The sequence below is a fragment of the Equus quagga genome, chromosome 8, assembly GCF_021613505.1.
Source record: "Equus quagga isolate Etosha38 chromosome 8, UCLA_HA_Equagga_1.0, whole genome shotgun sequence".
NCBI lineage: Eukaryota > Metazoa > Chordata > Mammalia > Perissodactyla > Equidae > Equus > Equus quagga.
In genome coordinates this window covers 121867635-121886935 of record NC_060274.1, presented here as the reverse complement: position 1 = coordinate 121886935, position 19301 = coordinate 121867635, and the positions used below count along the sequence as shown (strand labels likewise).

General features: G+C 36.9%; 1 protein-coding gene across 6 annotated transcripts in view; it reads left to right on the top strand.

Moving 5' to 3' along the window:
* TPK1 (thiamin pyrophosphokinase 1) overlaps positions 1-19301 on the top strand; it is a 314996-nt gene that overhangs the window by 220027 nt on the left and 75668 nt on the right. For all 6 annotated transcript variants that reach the window (XM_046670705.1, XM_046670706.1, XM_046670701.1 and 3 more), the window contains one exon: positions 8837-8948. In XM_046670705.1, coding sequence (XP_046526661.1) covers positions 8837-8948 — 112 coding nt within the window. The remainder of the gene's footprint in view (positions 1-8836; positions 8949-19301) is intronic.

The window sequence follows — 19301 nt, the reverse complement described above, 5'->3', positions numbered from 1 at the left end:
GATCTTGGGGAGAAACAAAATTGTCCTATTTGTTCCTGACTAAAAGTAATCAAATGTTTTAAAAAATACTTTGGTGTGTTAATTTTCTTAATCTTTGCCCAGTCATTGATTTTGCTTTAACCATTCTTTGTGAACTTCTGGAAAACCCAGTAAGTGTGTTTTGAAAACATGAATGAGTGTCCCACACATTCTTATCAGCATCTTCCATATATTCAATCACTAGCAAAGAAGAATTAAATAAATGGGACATGTAAAGAGAATGGGAAATGTTGAAGAGAGGTCAAGGAAGATAGTTATTCATTCACTTCATTCATTCATTTACTGCACAAGTATTTATTATTTAGGATAAACCTTGGGTAAGGTCATGCAAAAGCTTAACTTGGTGATTGAATATAGGGAACAAAAAGCAAGCATGGGAAGAAAAGCAAAGGAATGAAATGATTCTGACCAGCTTTTGAAGTTAGAAGCCTAGAAAAACATGATGATGTGCTAAAAAGAAGTGGACTTGAAAATCATGGCATACTTGCGTTTAGATCCCGCATCTACTAGTTACTAGTTGAGGGATCTTGAGCAAGTTAATGACTGTACTGAGTCTATAACCTCTGTCTTAGTAGTAACTCTACCACTCAAGGTTGTTATGAGAATTACGGTGCCCAGAAGAATATTAGGACATAGCAGATATTCAAAAATTGTTACCTCACTTCTCTCTCTTTTTCTTTAACTGGAACGTCCTCATTATTTCTTCTAGTTTATAAAGTTTGATAGTCATGTTGGGGTTTGAAATAAATAAATGAATGCAAAGTTGTCTTTTTCTTCCCCCTTCCTCAGGAGCACTAACAATATCCCATGAGGACTGTTAACATGAGTGGAAAAAAAACCAAACTAGACATCCGACTCAGTTTAACATGCTAAACATCAGCCATACTACATCCAGCAAGCAGAAGCACTTTCTGGAGTTTATTTAGATAGGATAATGGCTAGATCGTTCCAGTAGTTCTCTCCACTGTCAAACCACCTCACCCTTACCCTCTACCCATCGGCCAGTCTTAATGACTTACAGCTTCATAACAGAAAAGAGAAGTCCATGGTGGGTTGACGAATCTGAAAAAAGGGACGGTCAGATAGAGGAGAACGTTTGTGCTTGGCATAATTGCAGGAAGCTGGTTGTCTCTTGTTGGCATCTCTACATATAGCTCTTACATGGAAGGAAAGCTGGAGTAGTTAATACCAGGAGGAAAGTTGAGATATATATTGCAGTGCTGGCATTCCCATCAACTCTTTACCATTAGGAGAAAACTTGAGATACAAGTCCAGTGGATTTAGAGTCTGAATTGAATTTTATTTAAATTATTTGTTTGCACTGGAAAAAGAGAATCTTGTGTTATTTTAGTACTAGGCTCAGTTCATACGTGCCGGAGGGAGAGGGGTGAGTAAATCAACATCTATAAAATGAACATTTGAAGGCCTGTTCTTGGTGCCTTATGTATGTTATTTCACTTAATCCTCAAAAAAACCCAATGAGGTAGTACTATAATGCCCATTTTATATGCAAACATAAATTTATACTCTGTGTACCCTTGAAGTGTATTTTGAGTACTGTTAACAGGATTTCATAATTATTGGTCATGTGTGGTGTTGTCTTAGTGTCCAGTGAAGCAGACAGGATCTATAAAAAGAATTCTAGGCCTCTGCAGTGAGTCCTTTCATTTCAACTGGACCCGCCCTCATCGACTCTAATTTTGATAAGATTTTTCTAAGAGTATTGACACCTTTTTATAAATACTTTTTCCTTTTGCTCTAAGCCACTAATCAATCAGATATTTATTAGACACTAATATGTTCCTTCCACTGTGCTATAAATCCAACGAAAGTGAAAGGGAGGGTCTCTGCCTTCAAAGAAATTTTATTCTTTTTAAGGATATAACGTGAACTCATTTGAGAGGTGCAATACAGTAACAAAATGCTATATTTTGTAGTGTAAATAATTAAAGATTGTAGCTGTTAGAAGCAAGTGATCTATGTTAACTGGAAAGCATAGGGGGTTTTCATACAAAAGTAGAGCTTGCCCTTTGCTTGGACATTTCCCCCAGTTAAGGAAGGAGAAATAGCATAGGCATGGACAGAGAGAACATGGCATCCTGACCGTACCCTACGTTAAGCTGAGTGACATTTATCTGAAGTTATTTGAAAACTCTGTGATCACTCTTTGACTCAAAACATATCTTTCAATGTAACCTGTCCTGTTTCCACTGTTAGAAATGCTTGTTTCTGGGATAAGTATTGTCTTTAGAAGTCATCGTTTAAAATGTCGATATCTTTTGGAGGATCCATGAGTAGGTTTCTGATGGTTTAGTGTGAGAGCACTCAGCAGATTATTTTCTCTGACAAGAATAAAAGGGAGGCATCAAGATAGGATAGGATACATTGTCAAAAAGCATCAATATGGAGGTGGTAGAAAAGAAAGGATAAACCATTTCATCGATTTTATTTTGAAATAGTCTTGTATTGGGGTTAATGGGGAAATCAGGCTATCATGATAGTATTTTACTATCTCTAACAATAGTAGGTATTTCATAAATATTCTTGATTTTTGAATAAACAAACTAGTGTAACTAGCATTCAGAAGGTTTTCTTTTGGACAACCATCCAGTCTTGTCGTTAACCTTTTTCATCAGAGAGCAAGCCCTCCTCATGTCAAAACACACATGATTTCAGCCTGAGGTTATTAAATAGTTTCCAAGACAAAAATCAGATGGAGGTTATTAATTTTAAGCATATTATTTAAATATTCTGACTGTGAAAATATTAAGCCAGAATATCATAGTTTTAGATGCTGTGTGCAAAATTACTATTCCAAATCAATATTTTCCAAGGTGGGTTTCATGAAATGCAGATTCCATGGGTAATTACGAGGTGATATTTGAGGGGCAGGCAGAGCATCTGTAGTCAAGTAAGCTTGGGAAATACTCACTCAGGTAAACAAGACTTTGTGCTGCAAGACAGCCTAGAACCTCGAGCATGCTGATGTGCATTGTGACTTCCAAGAGGAGAATCTAAAGAAGCGATTTTTCCAATCTTATCTGACCCTGAGAGTAGTGTTCTGTGGAATACACTTTGGAAAGTGTGGTTCTGAAGCGATTTGAAACTCTAAAAGCTATCTATAGATAAGATATTAATGCATTTTCAAAAGGAAATAGCATAAATAAATTAATAAATTAATTTAGATAATTACATATATTTATATGTAATGTTGATTCAATATAGTCTATTTCAAATAAAACCAATACCTCTGTGTTTTGAATTCTACATTTGTTGGGCAGAATAAAAGTAAATATACCAGTCCTCTAGCTCTGAGATTTTACAACTACAGGGTCACTGGAGAGACCATTTCTCTTGTGAGTGCTTTCAGTCATGAGTAGTCACAGTATGAAAAGACGCACAAAAGTCTTTCTTTGTGTGGGAGAGGTAGCCTCTTCTCCTGGTAAATATAGTGTAGATCCTTCTATTTACTTCTTTGACTATTCTTCCCTGAAGGCTATTTAATTTCCTGTGGTGTTTCTTGATAAATTTTTTAAGTACCTGGGAAAACTAACAAAAGATGAGCTGCCAGAGGTCAGCCTTGTATTTCATCAGTGTCCAGCAGTGCTCCATTCATACTGGGTCCAACTATGTGCCAGAGATTTTAGCTGCAATTAGCCACAGGGTGTAAGTTCAGCATTAACAGCAATTTGATGAATGGTTATCCACCTTATAAACTAGCAATGGCACCTGCTTCTTGAATCTTTTATGCTAAGTAGAAAATACATTTATGCTCTTCTTGGGTTCATTTGCTTTGGGAATGATCTTGTTAAATTGCTGTGTATTTTGTGAGAGCCACACTAAGATATCTTAACATAAAATGGCATTATTATTGGATTTGAGGATTCAGAGATGTAAACAGGATTCAGATGCCTTAATGTTTGATATTTTTGCAAAAGCAAAATCTAGGGTGAGCTCTGTCTTTGCCTTCACTGAGGTCCTAGTCTTTTGCAAAGAGGATGTCTAATACAAGCAAATGACAGTGATTTCTTACTCCTTCCTTAAGTATCTATTTGTGTATATTTTGCTCTAGCTTGGCGTGACAGTCTAGAGGAAGTGACCCTCCGATGGTACCTGTCCTTAACATGCTTGTAAGTGTGATTTCCAGCATAAGTGTCAAGCAGCATCTTTGTTACCTTTCACTGAATTACAATTTCATATCTTGTAGAGGTTGTCAATATGTTAAAAATTACCATGATCTGAAAAGCAAACTGTCTGTGATTCATTTTTGTTTCGTCTTTTCTATATAGAACTGCCTTTGACTTCAAAGAGTTATCTTAGCTCAGAACAGGAACCTGTGCAGTGATTCATGAGGGTAGATGGAAGTCAATGATTAGTTCATGTGCCTCTAGTCTCCAGTAATGGCATAAATCTTTAGGGAAGTTCTTTAATGTCAGATTGTATGCCTGCCTGTGTCAAATCACATATAGGCCAGCATATATTATAAATTGAGAAATCTGAGGAATGAACAAAAATTCCTTTTGTTGTTCATTTTTTAAAGATGTCACATAGAAATGAAGATATGGGGGAAAGTATAATATCACTCTCCTTTACACAAAGGTAAATTTTCGTATTTATAAACAAAAGACCGTTTACATATGGCTAAACTCCTTTTTGGAACAAGAGAAAAAAATGTTAAGTGATTGTAGGCTAAGACCTATGTGACTCCTCAAGTCCACAAACTAGTTTATTCCCAGATTGAAAATTTTGAGATCTGTCGAATCTTAAAATAATGAGGAAAGCAGTGAATATATAGGAAGGCTAGAAAAGAAAGATTTCTACTGTGTCATTTAAATTGGTGGATTTTATAACAGCCATCCTGTCCCTGGGATAATAAACCTTAACATGTATATGTGCTGTCTCCTTTGCATTCTGTGATACAAGTTGAAGAATCTTCTTAGGGAGTTAATATCCTCGAGTTGAGAAATCATTCCTTATTTCCTTCATCATTCTTTACTGAAGTTCACTGGAGGATCCAACATTCTAATGTGTTCAGCTGACCACTGCCAAACCATTAAGTGGGCCACAAACAGAGGGAGGAAAGTCTTCAGTTAAAAGATGAGAATTAACTGTAACACACTGAAAATGAGACAACTCATGGACACATGAATCTCTCTTTGATAAGGAAGGAAGAAGTCACAATCTTTAACAACAGATCTCATCGTCAGAGCCACTGTCACCTGAGACAGGAGTAGAGCCACATGGGCCAGGTATGCGTTCCTGCCCTTCTTCCAGTGTTCTCTGCCACCCAGTGCCCAGGAGGCTCGGGTTCCCTGTAACCCCTCTGATCAGCTGTGCTTTCTGATGTGGACCTGAGAGGACAGCCCTTGTAGGCTGGGATCTGCCCTCGTGACAGGTCTCTGCTTCCTGTTCCTTCATGGCTGGAGCCAAAGCATTTCTAAGGAAATCGGGATTTCTCCACCACCCTCTGTCATCAACTCCTTTGATTGTAAGAGAGGCTTTGTTACTGCTTTCAGAATTGGTTGAAGTGTGTAACATTTGGCATCTGTGGATGGTAATTTATATTATATTTAGCATCTGTATCTTCAGAGAGAGTTAGTTCTATATTGGAGGATAGTAGGGAGAATAAAACTCATATTTGTGTGGCAAGCTATTCAATGTAAATCAATTTAGGGAAAAATACTATACAAAGAGATAAAGGCAGCTCATGGCCTAAACAAACAAAAAAGCCCTGTTTTTTTAAGGGAAAAAAGCAGAATAAGGTTGTAGTGGCTGCTGAGAAGCAGCAGTACATTTCTCTTTGTGTGGAACCTTTTACCAGCTAGCACAGGTTTCAAACCAACCGTCATGTGGCTGTCAGTCCCGTTTAAGGGATGAGAAGCTAAAAGGTCAAAACTGAAAAGTTGAAAGACTCTTTTTTGAAATTAATAGACCTCGTTTTTAGAGCAGTTTTCGGTTTGCAGAAAATTGAGCAGAGTAGACAGAGAGTTCCCATATATGCCCCTCCTGCTCTCCGTTTCCCCTATTATCTGGCATTAGTGTGGTACATTTGTTGCAAATGGTGAACCAATATTGATACATTATTATTAACGAAAGTCCATAATTTACATTAGGGTTCACTCCTGTGTTACACATTCTGTGGGTTTTGACAGATGCGTAGTGCCATGTATTCACCATTACAGCATCACAGTGAAGAGATTCAAGACCCTGAAACTCTCTTGTGCTCCACCCAGTCCTCCCTGCCTGCCTTGCCCCATCAGTGAATGTCCTGACGCCACCTCATGGCCTTTGCAGGTGTGTGTGCAGAAGTCTCTCTTCACAGAGCTGACTCTTCCTCCTTCAGTTCCCACACAGCAACACTCCCCAGGGAACTCCTTGCTTACACGCTGCCCCTACTCTGCACACCCAATCAGGTCTCTGATCCATCATCTTTCCTACCTCTTGGTGCTTTGCCTTCCATGCACTGATGAAGTTTTCCTGTGTACAGTTGTGTGAATAGCTTGTCTCTGATGCTAGCATGGAGGCTCATGAATGAGTAATATGGCTGGGTGAAGAAAAGAGCTATTTCAAATCTCATTTTCAGTCCCATTGCTGCAGCTTTTGCATATTACCAGTTACTCAGGCCAGGTGCAATTTTAAAATCCTCCTTTTTAAAATCTACAGCTTCAGGCACAATTTCCTGGGCTCCCCCAACGGTGTAAAATGATGAGAAAATTAGGGCCACTCACCTTCTTCCACTCTTTTCCTCAGCTGTACCTTCTGACAGATAGAGCACTACTTTTACACTCTAATATGTAGAAAGATTCTGTAACTGTATTAATCATTTCTGTGGTTTTGCTCTAAATTGATACTAAAAGAAAAACACCAAAGATCATTCTTCAAGAACAAGATTCGTTTTTATTTCACTCCAGAGTCTTTTCCATGGCTGTGTCCCAATTATTCCTCTTTCTTGAATTACTATTTAGAATTATAAGAATATATTCTCTATTTTTTCTTCAGAAGAACCTAAGAATTCCTAAGTCTTGTATTGCTTCATATCTAAAAAGCGTATTTGTTATGTTTGTAAGATCTCAATGTTGAGTCAACTCATGGTTCATGGCACATTGTCACCTCTGGTTCAGGCAAGAATCCTTATTGCTTGACTCATCCATTGCTTCCTTTTTATCCCTATGCCACATTCCTATTCTCCTTACCCTCCCCATAGGCAAACATGTTCATCTGTATATATACTCACATATTTTTAAAATTTTTAACATATATATTCTTAAATTTGTTACTAGAAAAAGTATCTTATTGTGTTTGCATTTATTTTAATTTACATAAATGGGTTCTGTAATTTACCATGACTCTGTTTCCTACTATGCATTATATTTCCAATCCACCCACATTTCTCTGTGTGCATCTAATCCATTGTTTGCTGGATATCTACATGTATGCCTATCTTTTCTTCCAATGATGGACACCGAGTTCAAGTGTATTTTATGTTTTCTTTAAGAATCTTACTTGTGTTTGGATATATTTAAGCCCTTTTAATTGAATATATGCCCTCTGATTGAATGTCCAAATAGAAATATGTGTATGTGAATTGTATAGCTAATAAAGATCTGAATGGACTTGTGGTAAATTTCAAGGGCTGATATATAATCTAGAGAATTTTTTCCCTAATAAAAGCAATCCTTTGACTAAAGACAAACCCTACTCACACACTGAGGCCTTGTATACAGCAGAATAAGTTCTCAGAAGCTTGCAACATACAGTACAAAAGGCATAGTTGGAATAAAAGTGAAATGGCTGTAAAAGGAGACCTAGATACCTTAATCTGGTAATATGTTTTGTATTAAATATACTTTAAGGCAATATTTTATTAAAATAAAGAATATCCTTTGGAAGTTATTCAAAGTCATATGAATTATTAAAAATATCTTTTTTAGTCTCCTATTGAATGCATGTATGTCTTGGCATTTTCCCATAAGGACTTGAGGCATCTTTTTATAAAGACTGTATGCCCTAAGGATAATGAACAGAGCGGGAAAGGAAAATCGTTGCTCTGTAGAAGAAAGGGAGTTTCCACGTAGTCTGTTTAAAAGCAAACGTTGTAGCCTTGATTGAGCATTACATTTAACTCTAACCTTCTTGTAAGTGCGAAAATTGAAAATATGGTAAATTATATTGGTTTTCCTCATCAGAATGGAAGAAGCATACCAGTTCCTCAGGACACATACTCTGTTTCTTGATACAGGTACTCTCACTGAGCATCTTCTAGAATGGCTTTGGGTATAAGAAAGAGGTTAACCACTAGTATGATTGACAGTGAATTCTGAAAGCTAGAAGCTCAAGTCTCAGATAAGGCAAAGATTCAGGAAGTAGTGCTTTATTTATGCTTGAGTAAGGGTTTGAATAAGACCGTAGAATGCTGTATCATATAGTGCTACATCTTTAGCATGTGGAACCAGTTTAGTCTTTGAAATTGACAGGTATAGGTAGGAATCCTAATTCTGCCCGCTTGTTATTTGTGTGGTCCTGAATGCATTTAATCTCTGCAAGCTTCAATTTTCACTTATGTAAAAATAATAATTAACAGTAAGCTACATTGTAAAATTGTCACTAGGATTTAGTCAAGTGGAAGTTCCTAGGATTATTCAGTACGTACTACGTAAATTTGTTGTTAGGCTTAAGTATGATAAACCATGTGAAGTTCCTAGGATGGTACCTGGTGCATCCCACCAGGTCTTCAATGTACATCAACGGCCCTTCCTTTCTCTTCCCTGTTTTAATGGTCATTCCTTCTCTCCTTCAGGGAAAGCACAAATTACATGTAGATACTGGAATGGAAGGTGATTGGTGTGGCCTTATTCCTGTTGGACAGCCATGCAGTCAGGTTACGACAACAGGCCTGAAGTGGAACCTCAGTAAGTAAAACCCTAGGACAAAGGGAGCTTTTCTTTCTTTTTTTTTTTTTTAAAAAAAATTCTCTTTGGTCTATACCTGGGAGTGGAATTGCTGGTTCATATGGTAACTCTGTTTAACTTTTCAAGGAACTGCCAGACTATTTTCCAAAGCTACATTCCTACCAGCAGTGTATGAGTTCCACTTCTCTACAATTTCACCAACACGTGTTATTATCTTCTTTTTTTTATACACATCTTATCGGGTACGAAGTGATAGCTCATCATGGTTTTTATTTACTTTTTTCTGATGACTAATGACATCGAACATCTTTCTGTGTGCTTATGGACCATTTGTATATTTTCTTTGGAGTAATGTCTGTTCAGATCTTTTGCCCATATTTTAATTGTATTATTTCTGTTTTTAGATCGAATTGTAAGATGCTTTTATATATTCCAGATATAAGTCCTTTATCAGATATATGATTTGCAAATATTGTCCCAGTCTTTGACTTATCTCTTCATTTTCTTAAATTTAATTAACTAAATTCATTAGTTTAATTTTGATGAAGTCCAATTTTTTCTTTTATGGATTGTACTTTTAGTGTCATATTTAAGAACCAACCTTCTTTCTAGTTGATTTTGTGTACTTGAAGTCTACTTTATTTTCCCAGAGACGTAGCTATTCTAACTAAAGTAGCAAGTTCTTTTCATAGTCAAACCTCTGATATTTTGTAAGATTAGCCACTTTATTAAGTTTAAAATGTTTTCTAGTACTTATTAACTGCTTTAGGTTCTAGTTATACTAAAACTGTCTGATTTGAAAAGAACGAAAAATGAGGTCGGTCTGTTCATGAAATAAATGCTGATTCCAAAGAAACCATCAAACATCGTGAAGTGAATCAACTCTAGGCTCTTTAAGAATAATGGTAATTTAATCAAAGAGCTTTGATTGAATGTCCAAGGGATGATCTCCTGATTGACCAATACCGCTAAGGTTTTAGAAAGTAAAATAGAGAACCATGTCATTCTTTTATAATATGTAAAGCTTTCAGGTTCCCACAAGGAAATAAATATTTCAAGAAATAAGTAATTTGAAGATAAAAAAATATTTTAAAAGGCATTTCTATGAGCCATTGCTGAAACAATTAGGAAAAACTAGAGATATTTTGAAGCAACTGTGTGGAGAGCTCATCAGAATTTGAAAGGACCGTGAGAACAGATCTGCTCGGTGCACAGAAATATGTGACAGGCTTTGAAGCTGTTTAGCTGAGACTGACACAAGCTTCCATTAGAAATGGTTTTTTGAAAACATTCCAGCCTAAAACAAATGTACTTTCTAGAGTTCCCGTTCTTTCCAAGGACCCAATCTAGACAGAACTTCTTCCTGGATCTAGTAGTGACTTCACTTTTCAGGGCTGGCCCAAGACCAGAGGAGCACTGAGCCACTGAGCGAAGTGAAGAGGAGGCTTGGCAATATGGGCAACCACCCAGCTTCCTGTATTTTACAGCAATAGGAAAGAGTCATAGCTTTAGGCACGAGTCTTCGGGGCTCTTTAGAACCTCCACAGTCACGTGCACATGCTAATTCCGATAATAAAGTTTACTCTGGGAAGGGGGCCTTGGGCTTGATGAGGGTAAAGGGTTTTTAACCTTCCTATCTGTGACAATGTTTCAATCCTACTGAAATGCTATATACTATTACTTATTTATATTTACAGATTGCTTTGATGTTCAGAATAATTACTTTTTTCTCTACTATTTAATGAAAATAAGTAAATAGCAACTTCATGGAATATGCAAAGCAATAGAGTTGAGACACAAAGTGTTTCATCAATTATCTGTGGTAAAAGTGCTAATTAACAGGGTTTTCTGGTGGGAAAGATTAGCTCGTTAAAAAGTAATAGAAATAGCTGTGAAGTCACACCATGTTCACTTGAAGAGAAGTGGATAGATTTCTTTCGCAGAGAGGGCACCTGCTTACTCAGTGTCATTGTCTGTGAAAGCAGAGCCCTGAGGTCAGTGTTGGTTTGTCGTTCACACCTACAAAGTGACAGGATAGGGCTGGGCCTGGAGGAGGAGAAAGGAGATGCAGTGGCTTAGTCTGGAGCTGCTCACTTCTTGGGTCAAAGAGAGTAAGCAAGTCCTCGTAAGGAAGCGCATCAAAATCTTCCTCAGGTGGTCCCTGGGCTTGACGTCTCCCAGCCTACACCCACTGTGAAATATGATGCCAGAAGTTCTAAAAGTAGTCTGATTTACCTGTTTCAATTTGCAATATCTCCCATCACATTTCATCTTTTAAAAAAGTGTGAAAGATGCCTATGTACCCATCACCCAGAAGTAAATCTTTACAAATATCGTTGAAGCTCCCTAGATTACAATATTTTATTTCATAGCAATATGCTATGACCATTCTGTGACATGTGTCTGGTACAAGAGTTTCTTTAGGCTGTATACACTTGGGAGTAAAGTAGCTGTATCATAGATAAGAGCATCCTCAGCTTTACTGGATGCCATGTTACTCTGACAGAGGTCATACCAGCGTACACTCAGCCAGGAGTGTACAAGAGTTCCTGTGCTCCACATCCTCACCCCATTCTTGGTATTGTCAGATTTAATCATTTTTGCCAATCTGATGAATGTCAGTGATGCCTCACTCTGGTCTCTGGTTGCTGTGAGAGAAGCAGCTTTTTGTAATTATTAACCATGCTGGTTTCCTCTTCTGTGGATTGCTACTTTCTTGTGCCCGTTTAGCCATTGAACTATTTGTTTTTTTCTTATTCTTAGAATTTCTTCAGACCCTCGTTATCTTCTTCCTGGCAATACTTTGCCTTTTTCATTCGTTTATGGTATTTTTCTATGTGCTGGGGTTAAGTTAAAGGTAAATCTTTTGATTTAAGATTTGTAGTTTTCATGTTGTAAGTCAAATTTCTATTCCTCATGGTCATAAAGATGTTTTCACATTTTAGTTTTAAGTTTTATTTTTAGGTATTTTATTTCACCTGAAATTGATTTTTGTGTATCATATGAGTTAGGGATTCGATTTTTTTTGCTTATTGATAACCAATTGCCCTAGCATCATTTATCATCCTTTCTCCAGTGATGTGCAAGGCACTATACAGTTTCATATTTGTGGGTATGTTTCTTGAATCTCTAGGCTGTTCCCTTGGCTTACGTTCTTTTTCCTGTACTGATACCACACTGCCCTAATTACCATCACTTCATAGTAAATATTGACATGTGGTAAGTTGAGTCCCCCAACCTTGTTCTTCCTCAGAATTTTCATGGCTGTTCCTGGCTTTTTGCTCTTCATAGGTTTTAGCATTAGCTTCACAAGTGTGCCACATATAATTCCATTATACTTTTTTTCAGAATTATATTAAATTTGTAGATAAATTGAGAAGAATGAAACAATTGGATAAGATTTCTCAGTGACATTCTCTTCCCATCCATAAATATATCTCTCCATTTACTTAGAAATTTTCAGTTGCTCTCAATAATGCTAAAATTTTGTCCATAAGATCCTGTACGTCTTGTATATAAAATTTATTTCTAGAAACTCTATATTTTGTGTTGCTATTGTAAGTAGCTTTTTAAAAATCACATTTTTTGAGTTCATTGGTGGTATATAGACACAAAGTTGATTTTACTATATTGTAGTAATATATTGTTGAACTCTTTTATTGTTATTGTAAAACTGCGATTAGAGATTCACTTGGGTTTTCTATAGACAGTCGTATTTTTGTTAGTAATCAGGTTTTTTTTCCTTCAATCTGTAACAAATAGGATTGCATTCAGTTATGGCTAACTGAAACAGTAGTCTTAAAAAAGCCCTTTTTTTGGTTCCTCATGTAGCAAAGTACAGAAGTTAGTAGTTACAGGGCAAAGTTTCTGTGATTTCCTCAGTCTTTGCCTCAAAATCATAAGATGTCTCTTGCAACTCCAGCCACTGTGTCTCCCCTTCAGCATCACGAAGGAGGAAAGGGAAGAGAGGAAGATGGGGCAGCACATACGGCAGGAAAACCAGGCAGTAGAGATTCCCAGAATTTCCAGAAATCCTTCCTGCATCTAACCTTCTGACTCGGTGGCCAGAACTATAGAATAGCTACCCCAGCTGCAAAGGAGGCTAGGCCGTGCAGTTTTCTAAGGATGTAGTCACCCCAAATAAAACTGAGGTTCTGTCGGTGAAGAAGATGAGCATGAGTAGAAGTCTGCTCTTCTGTCTGTCAACTTGTCCACCATCTAGTTGAACAGTTTAGCTACATATATAATAAAAATGTGTTTTACCTTTTTTCAGCCACACTCTTGTGGACTTCTATTGTTGCTGTTAAAGAACCACAGTCAATCAAACTAACTCTGATTTGTTTATAATCTGTCCTTAACTCGCTCCATTCTTTAGACCTGATGTTTTCTTTGATGCTCTACAGTTTTACTACCGTATGTTTAAGTGTAGCCTATCTTTTGTTGTAGTTGGTGTTCCTTAGCTCTGATAATTGGTGTAGTTCATTGATCCTGCAAATTTTTCAAATATTCTCATTTTTCAGAGAGACATGGTAGTTCAAAGCTCTAGTAGTGATTTGCCCAAATTGACGTCATTAGGGATTGAGGCACTCAGAATCTGAATTCAAGGCTTCAATGCTGTTTTTCCTTGTTTCCAATTAATAAGTGAAAAATTTTCCATATAAAATAAGTTGATGTCTGAAAAAATCACTAAAATGAATTCAGCGTAAAGAGAAGAAAACAAGAGGAAGGTAACTGTAAAGAAGAGAAAGTAAAGGACATAGGAAAGAGGAGATAATGGTGGGAAATGGAAAGTAATTAGGAAGAAAAATAAAAATTTTGAGGGACAGAACTTTTAACTCCCCTACACTTTTGCTTAAGAAAAATGTTCAATGGAGTTGCCCTCCATTCGCCCAGGCCTCTTAATAGAACACTCAAGTTGAGTTTGAAATTATGTATTCATTGCTCCTTCGTGTTTTTTCAAAGAAGTATAGAAATAAATGGCAGAATGAAATAATTTTCTAGCATTGACTGAAATCTCCTAACCCAAGTGAAAGAGTTTTGAAAGAAAAAAGTTGCGAGAAAATAGTTTGAAAAGGTTTTTCATCCCTGTGGAAAATAGTTTGTAATGAGTGTGCATGGGCGCCGCGTTGTCTGCAGGAGTTCTCTATGAGGATTTTTAAGTGCCAGTCTAACAAGGGAGCAGTTCATGCATCTATAAAACTACGCTGGCTAGTAATGCAGTTGCAGTGAGAAATGCTCTTAATTCTCACTCCGTTAGGCCTCACAAAGTGATTCCAGTCAGTTGTCATGGTTTGACAATAGCTATACCCACTAAGGTTATAGGCTTGGTGAGCTAGTGCCACTAATATGTGAGATGGTTCATATTTTTAGATGTCTTTGTTATTATTTTTATTGCTTTTCTAGTCCTGTGCTTAAAAAACAACACTCTGAAACTGTGATGGCAGTATTTCCTGTCTAATTCAAGAACAATATCTTTTGTATCTTAATTCTTTGATAATAGATGACCTGCTTTGAGTTGCATTAAAGATATTGTTAAAATTTTTACATAAAACACATGCTTTAGAGGTCAAAGATGGTAATAAGGATGGTGTTTTTTTTTCCCTCTCAGTCTTCCCCAAGGAAGATGTTAGCTAAAGTTTGCCACTCCCAAATCATTTTCTTGAGTTTAAAAGTTGGTGAAATGACTATATTTCATCACATCTAAGATGTCATCAATTGTAACATGCGTTATTATGTTATATACATTAAGAAAAAATACTACTAATTATATCTCCAGAGATGTGGGGAAAATGTGCATGTTAGAACTGATAAAATATGGTAGATCAAATAGCATAGCAACTTAATTATCAAACTCTATGCATAGAAATCCACTCTGAAACCTGTCATGACAAATTGCAAAAGCCTTTGAAATGGACAAAAAAGATTCCTGAGTATCTTTCAGTGGATTGTTAGGCCTGGTCTAGAGGTCCCTCGAGGGTAACTGATTCTGTAGGATGCTTAGCCTTTCATTGTCTTTGCTTATTTGTAACTCTGAGGAGTTAGAAGTTAACTAGTAAAGGACTGATCATAATTTAAATGATTCCTGTTCATATAAGTCAATTGAACTTTTTTTCTGTCAAAACACAATGGATTATCACGCTATAGAAATGACCAGTTTTCCATCTATTAGCAAATCCCTATCAGCATTCCTAGTTATCTATACATATCTCTGTCATTTGTAGTGTCCTTTGAGTCAGGGTTTTACATCTTACTGGTTTTCTCATTAGTTGTTGACTTAAGTGAAATCTCTGATGTATTCATTTTGTGTTTGTTTCAGTCATTATTTTATCCTTTGAAAGATTATTCTTTAACAAACCAAATTGTAATCACGTATGATATTAAAGGATCACAAGCTATTGCAGTCTTTTAAAAGAAATGTGTAATGTGTTCCTGCAAAGTACCACTTAACGTCTGGCTCTCTGAAGGAGCCCTGGAACAGAGGTCTAAGGATATCACTTCCATATTTGTATACTGGGAGAGGTCTCACAAAGAGCTGTGCTGTGCACTCTGTGTCAAAAAGAACCATGGCCATGACTGAGCCGTTTGAGCAATAGGAATCAGGCTAATATGATCTTCTAGAACTCATGAGTTCATTCTAGTACTAGTAAGGAAAGCTAGAAGGAAATGGCATTTTTTTAAACAGTTTTATCGTGACATACCATGAAGTTGACCCAGTTAAAGTATGCAATTCGATGGTGTTTAGTATATTCACCAGTCAAATTCAAAACATATTCATCCCCTCAAAAAGAAAGTGCATACCCTTCAGCTAGTCCTCTCCCGTCCCCTCTTCCCATCCCACCATACCCTTCCCCCCCAGCCCTAAGAAACCACTAATCTGCTGTCTATCGCCATAGATTTCCCTATTTTAGACTTTCATATAAATAGAATGATATAATTTATAGATTTTTTTGTGACTGGCTTCTTTGACTTAGAATGTTCATCCATGTTGTAGAATTTATCAGTATTTCGTATCTTTTTATGGTCAAATAATATTCTACTGTATCCCTTTTGTTTATCTGTTTGTCCACTAATGGAAATTTGGATTGTTTGCACTTTTTGTCTGTTATGAATAACACGGCTATAAACATTCATATACAAATTTCTTATGGACATATGTTCTCATTTCTCGTGGGTACATAGCTAATGGTAGAGTTGCCAGGTCATGCGGTAATCATTTATGTTTAATCACTGAGGAACTGCTAGACTGTTTCCCAAAGGAGCTGCACCATTTCACATTCCTACTAGGAGTGTATGAGAGTTATGATTTTTCCACATCCTTGCCAATACTTATTTTTATCTGACTTTTTGATTTTAGCCATCATGGTAGGTATGAATTATTATCTCATTGTTGTTTTAGTTTACATTTCCCTGATGACTGATGATACAGAGCATTTTTTTCAGGTGCTTATTGGCCATTGTATACCTTCTGTGGAGATCCTTTGGCCCTTTTTTAATTGGGTTGTCTTTTTTTTTATTGAGTCGAGTTCTTTATGTTGACACAAATAATCCATAACCAATCTATAAATCAAAATGGGCGTGAGTGTATTATGAGCCAGATCTGAGGACTAGCCTGGGGCCTTCCTTCCCCAAGGAAGGAAGGGCAACAAGGAAGTGGGGTGCACAGAGTGGTTATAAACCATCTTGAAACAAAGAGCATACATCACATGTGTTAGGAATGTCCCTTTTACAGTTGTCATGAGATGGTTAGCTGGCAAAGCAGATCAGTGGTCAGCAGGTCAGTGGTAACAAGGTAAGTGGTCACAAAGTGAGTACATCTGGTCAGTAATTAATCCTTAGTTTAGGGAGAGATGCTTATCCTTAAAGAAATGAGAATATGGGGGGAAGTTACATCCCTATCTTTAAGGGCATCATTCTTGTCTTTGGGATATAGTAAATATTTAAAGCAATGGACAGTGTGTGCTCAACAGGCCATGTCAGGCCTGTTTGGAAAAACAAGGTCAGGCGGAATTAGTTTTAACCCAAATGGCTTCCTCATATACTCCAATATGTCCTATTGCTTGTCATTTATTTATTATTTATATATTCTAGATACAATTCCCTTATCTGATATAAGATTTACAAATATTTTCTCCCATTTTGTGGGCTCTCCTTTCACTTTCTTAATGGTGTTCTTTGAAACACAATCATTTTTAATTTTGATGAAGTCTAATTAATCTACTTTTTCTTTTGTTGATTATGCTTTTGGTATCATATCTAAGAATTCTTTGTTAAATTCAGTGTCATAAAGATTTACTCCTATGTTTTCTTCTAAGAGTTTATAGTTTTTTCCCTTATATTTACATCTTTGATTCCTTTTGACTTAACTTTTGAACAAGATGTGAGGTAATGGTCCAGAATTAATTTGTTAATTTCCACAAAGAAGTCAGCTTGGATTCTGATAGGGATTGTGTTGATTCTGTAGAAGTTTAAGAAGTTTAGCCATATTAACAATGTTAAGTCTTACAATCCATGAACATGGGATACTTTTAATTTATTTAGATTTTTAATTTCTTTCAGCAAACTTTTGTTCTCATAGTGTAAGTTTTGCACTTCTTTTGTTAAATTTATTCCTAAGTATTGTATTGTTTTCATGCTATTGTTAATGGAATAGTTTTCTTAATTTCATTTTTGGATTATTCATTGCAAGTATGTAGAAATACAGTTGCATTTTGTGTCTACTGATCTTGTATTCTCCAAACTTGCTGAACTTATTTATTAGTACTAATGGTGTCCTAGTGGATTTCTTAGTATTTTCTATATACAGGTTCATATCGTCTGCAAATAGAGGTAGTTTTACTTCTTTTTTAATCTGGATGCCTTTTACTTTTTTTTCTTGCAAAATTGTGCTGGCTGGAACCTCCACTACAATATTGAATAGTATTCAAATAGTACTGAAATAGTATTCAAATAATACTGAATGTAGCAAAAGTGGACATTCTTGTCCTACTCCTGATCTTAGGAGGAAAGCATCCAGTCTTTTACCATTAAGTATGATGTTAGCTGGTGGTTTTTCGTAGATGTCCTTTATCAGATTGAGGAAATTCCATTCTATTCCTAGTTTGTTGAGTGTTTTATCATCAAAGTGTGTTGGATTTTGCTTTTTTTATTTTTTAATTTTTTTTTTTAAAGATTTTATTTTTTCCTTTTTCTCCCCAAAGCCCCCCCGGTGCATAGTTGTGTATTCTTCGTTGTGGGTTCTTCTAGCTGTGGCATGTGGGACGCCGCCTCAGCGTGGTGTGATGAGCAGTGCCATGTCCACGCCCAGGATTCGAACCAACGAAACACTGGGCCGCCTGCAGCGGGGTGCGCGAACTTAACCACTCGGCCACGGGGCCAGCCCCATTGGATTTTGCTTTTTGTCTATTGAGGTGATCATGTGATTTAAAAAACATTCTGTTGATATACTGTTACGTTAATTGAATTTCAGATATTAAACCAAACTTGCTTCCCTGGAATAGATTCCACTTGGTCATGATGTATAATTCTTTTATATGTTACTGAATTCAGTTTCCTAGTATTTTGTTGAGGATTTTTGCATCCATATTCTTAAGATATATTGTTTTGTAGGGTTCTTTTCTTGTGATGACTTTGATTGGTTTTAGTATCAGGGTAATACTGATCTTAAAGTCTAGGCATTCAAGAGGGAAACTCTGGGGAAGTTAGCCAAGGCAGCAAGAGCAAAACACAAGTCAGTCAGTCTGGCAGGCGGGTGCAGATTGGGGAGGACAGAGCATAGAGGGAGTGCTGGTTGCAGGAGACCCCTGAGGTGTGTTCTGATCCAGCGACAGGTGGTACCCTGTACCTTGTCCTCTTTTATTTGTGCACTTGCTGCAAGAAGGGGGAAAAGAGGAGAGAATGAGACCTACAGGGCCAGGTTGTATCTAACTAATAAATATCTAGTCTGCTGGCCATTCTACGGAGGAAGTGTAGGAATGAACATTTAAGCAAGCACAACCTGCTGGGGAGGAAGTTTCATTTATATGAAAATTTTATCTCTAAGGCTTCTTTTAAAAAGCACTTATCTCCACACATGGATAAGGAGAAATCTTTCCCTCATCTGTGTTTAGTTAGCCATCAATGGCTTTACTTCTCCACAGCTTTGTATTATTATTATTTTTTTTTCTGAGGAAGATTAGCCCTGAGCAAACTGCTGCCAATCCTGCTCTTTTTGCTGAGGAAGACTGGCCCTTAGCTAACATCTGTGCCCATCTTCCTCTGCTTTATATGTGGGATGCCTGCCACAGCATGGCTTGACAAGTGGTGCCATGTCCACACCCTGGCTCCAAACCAGTGAACCCGGGCCGCAGAAGCAGA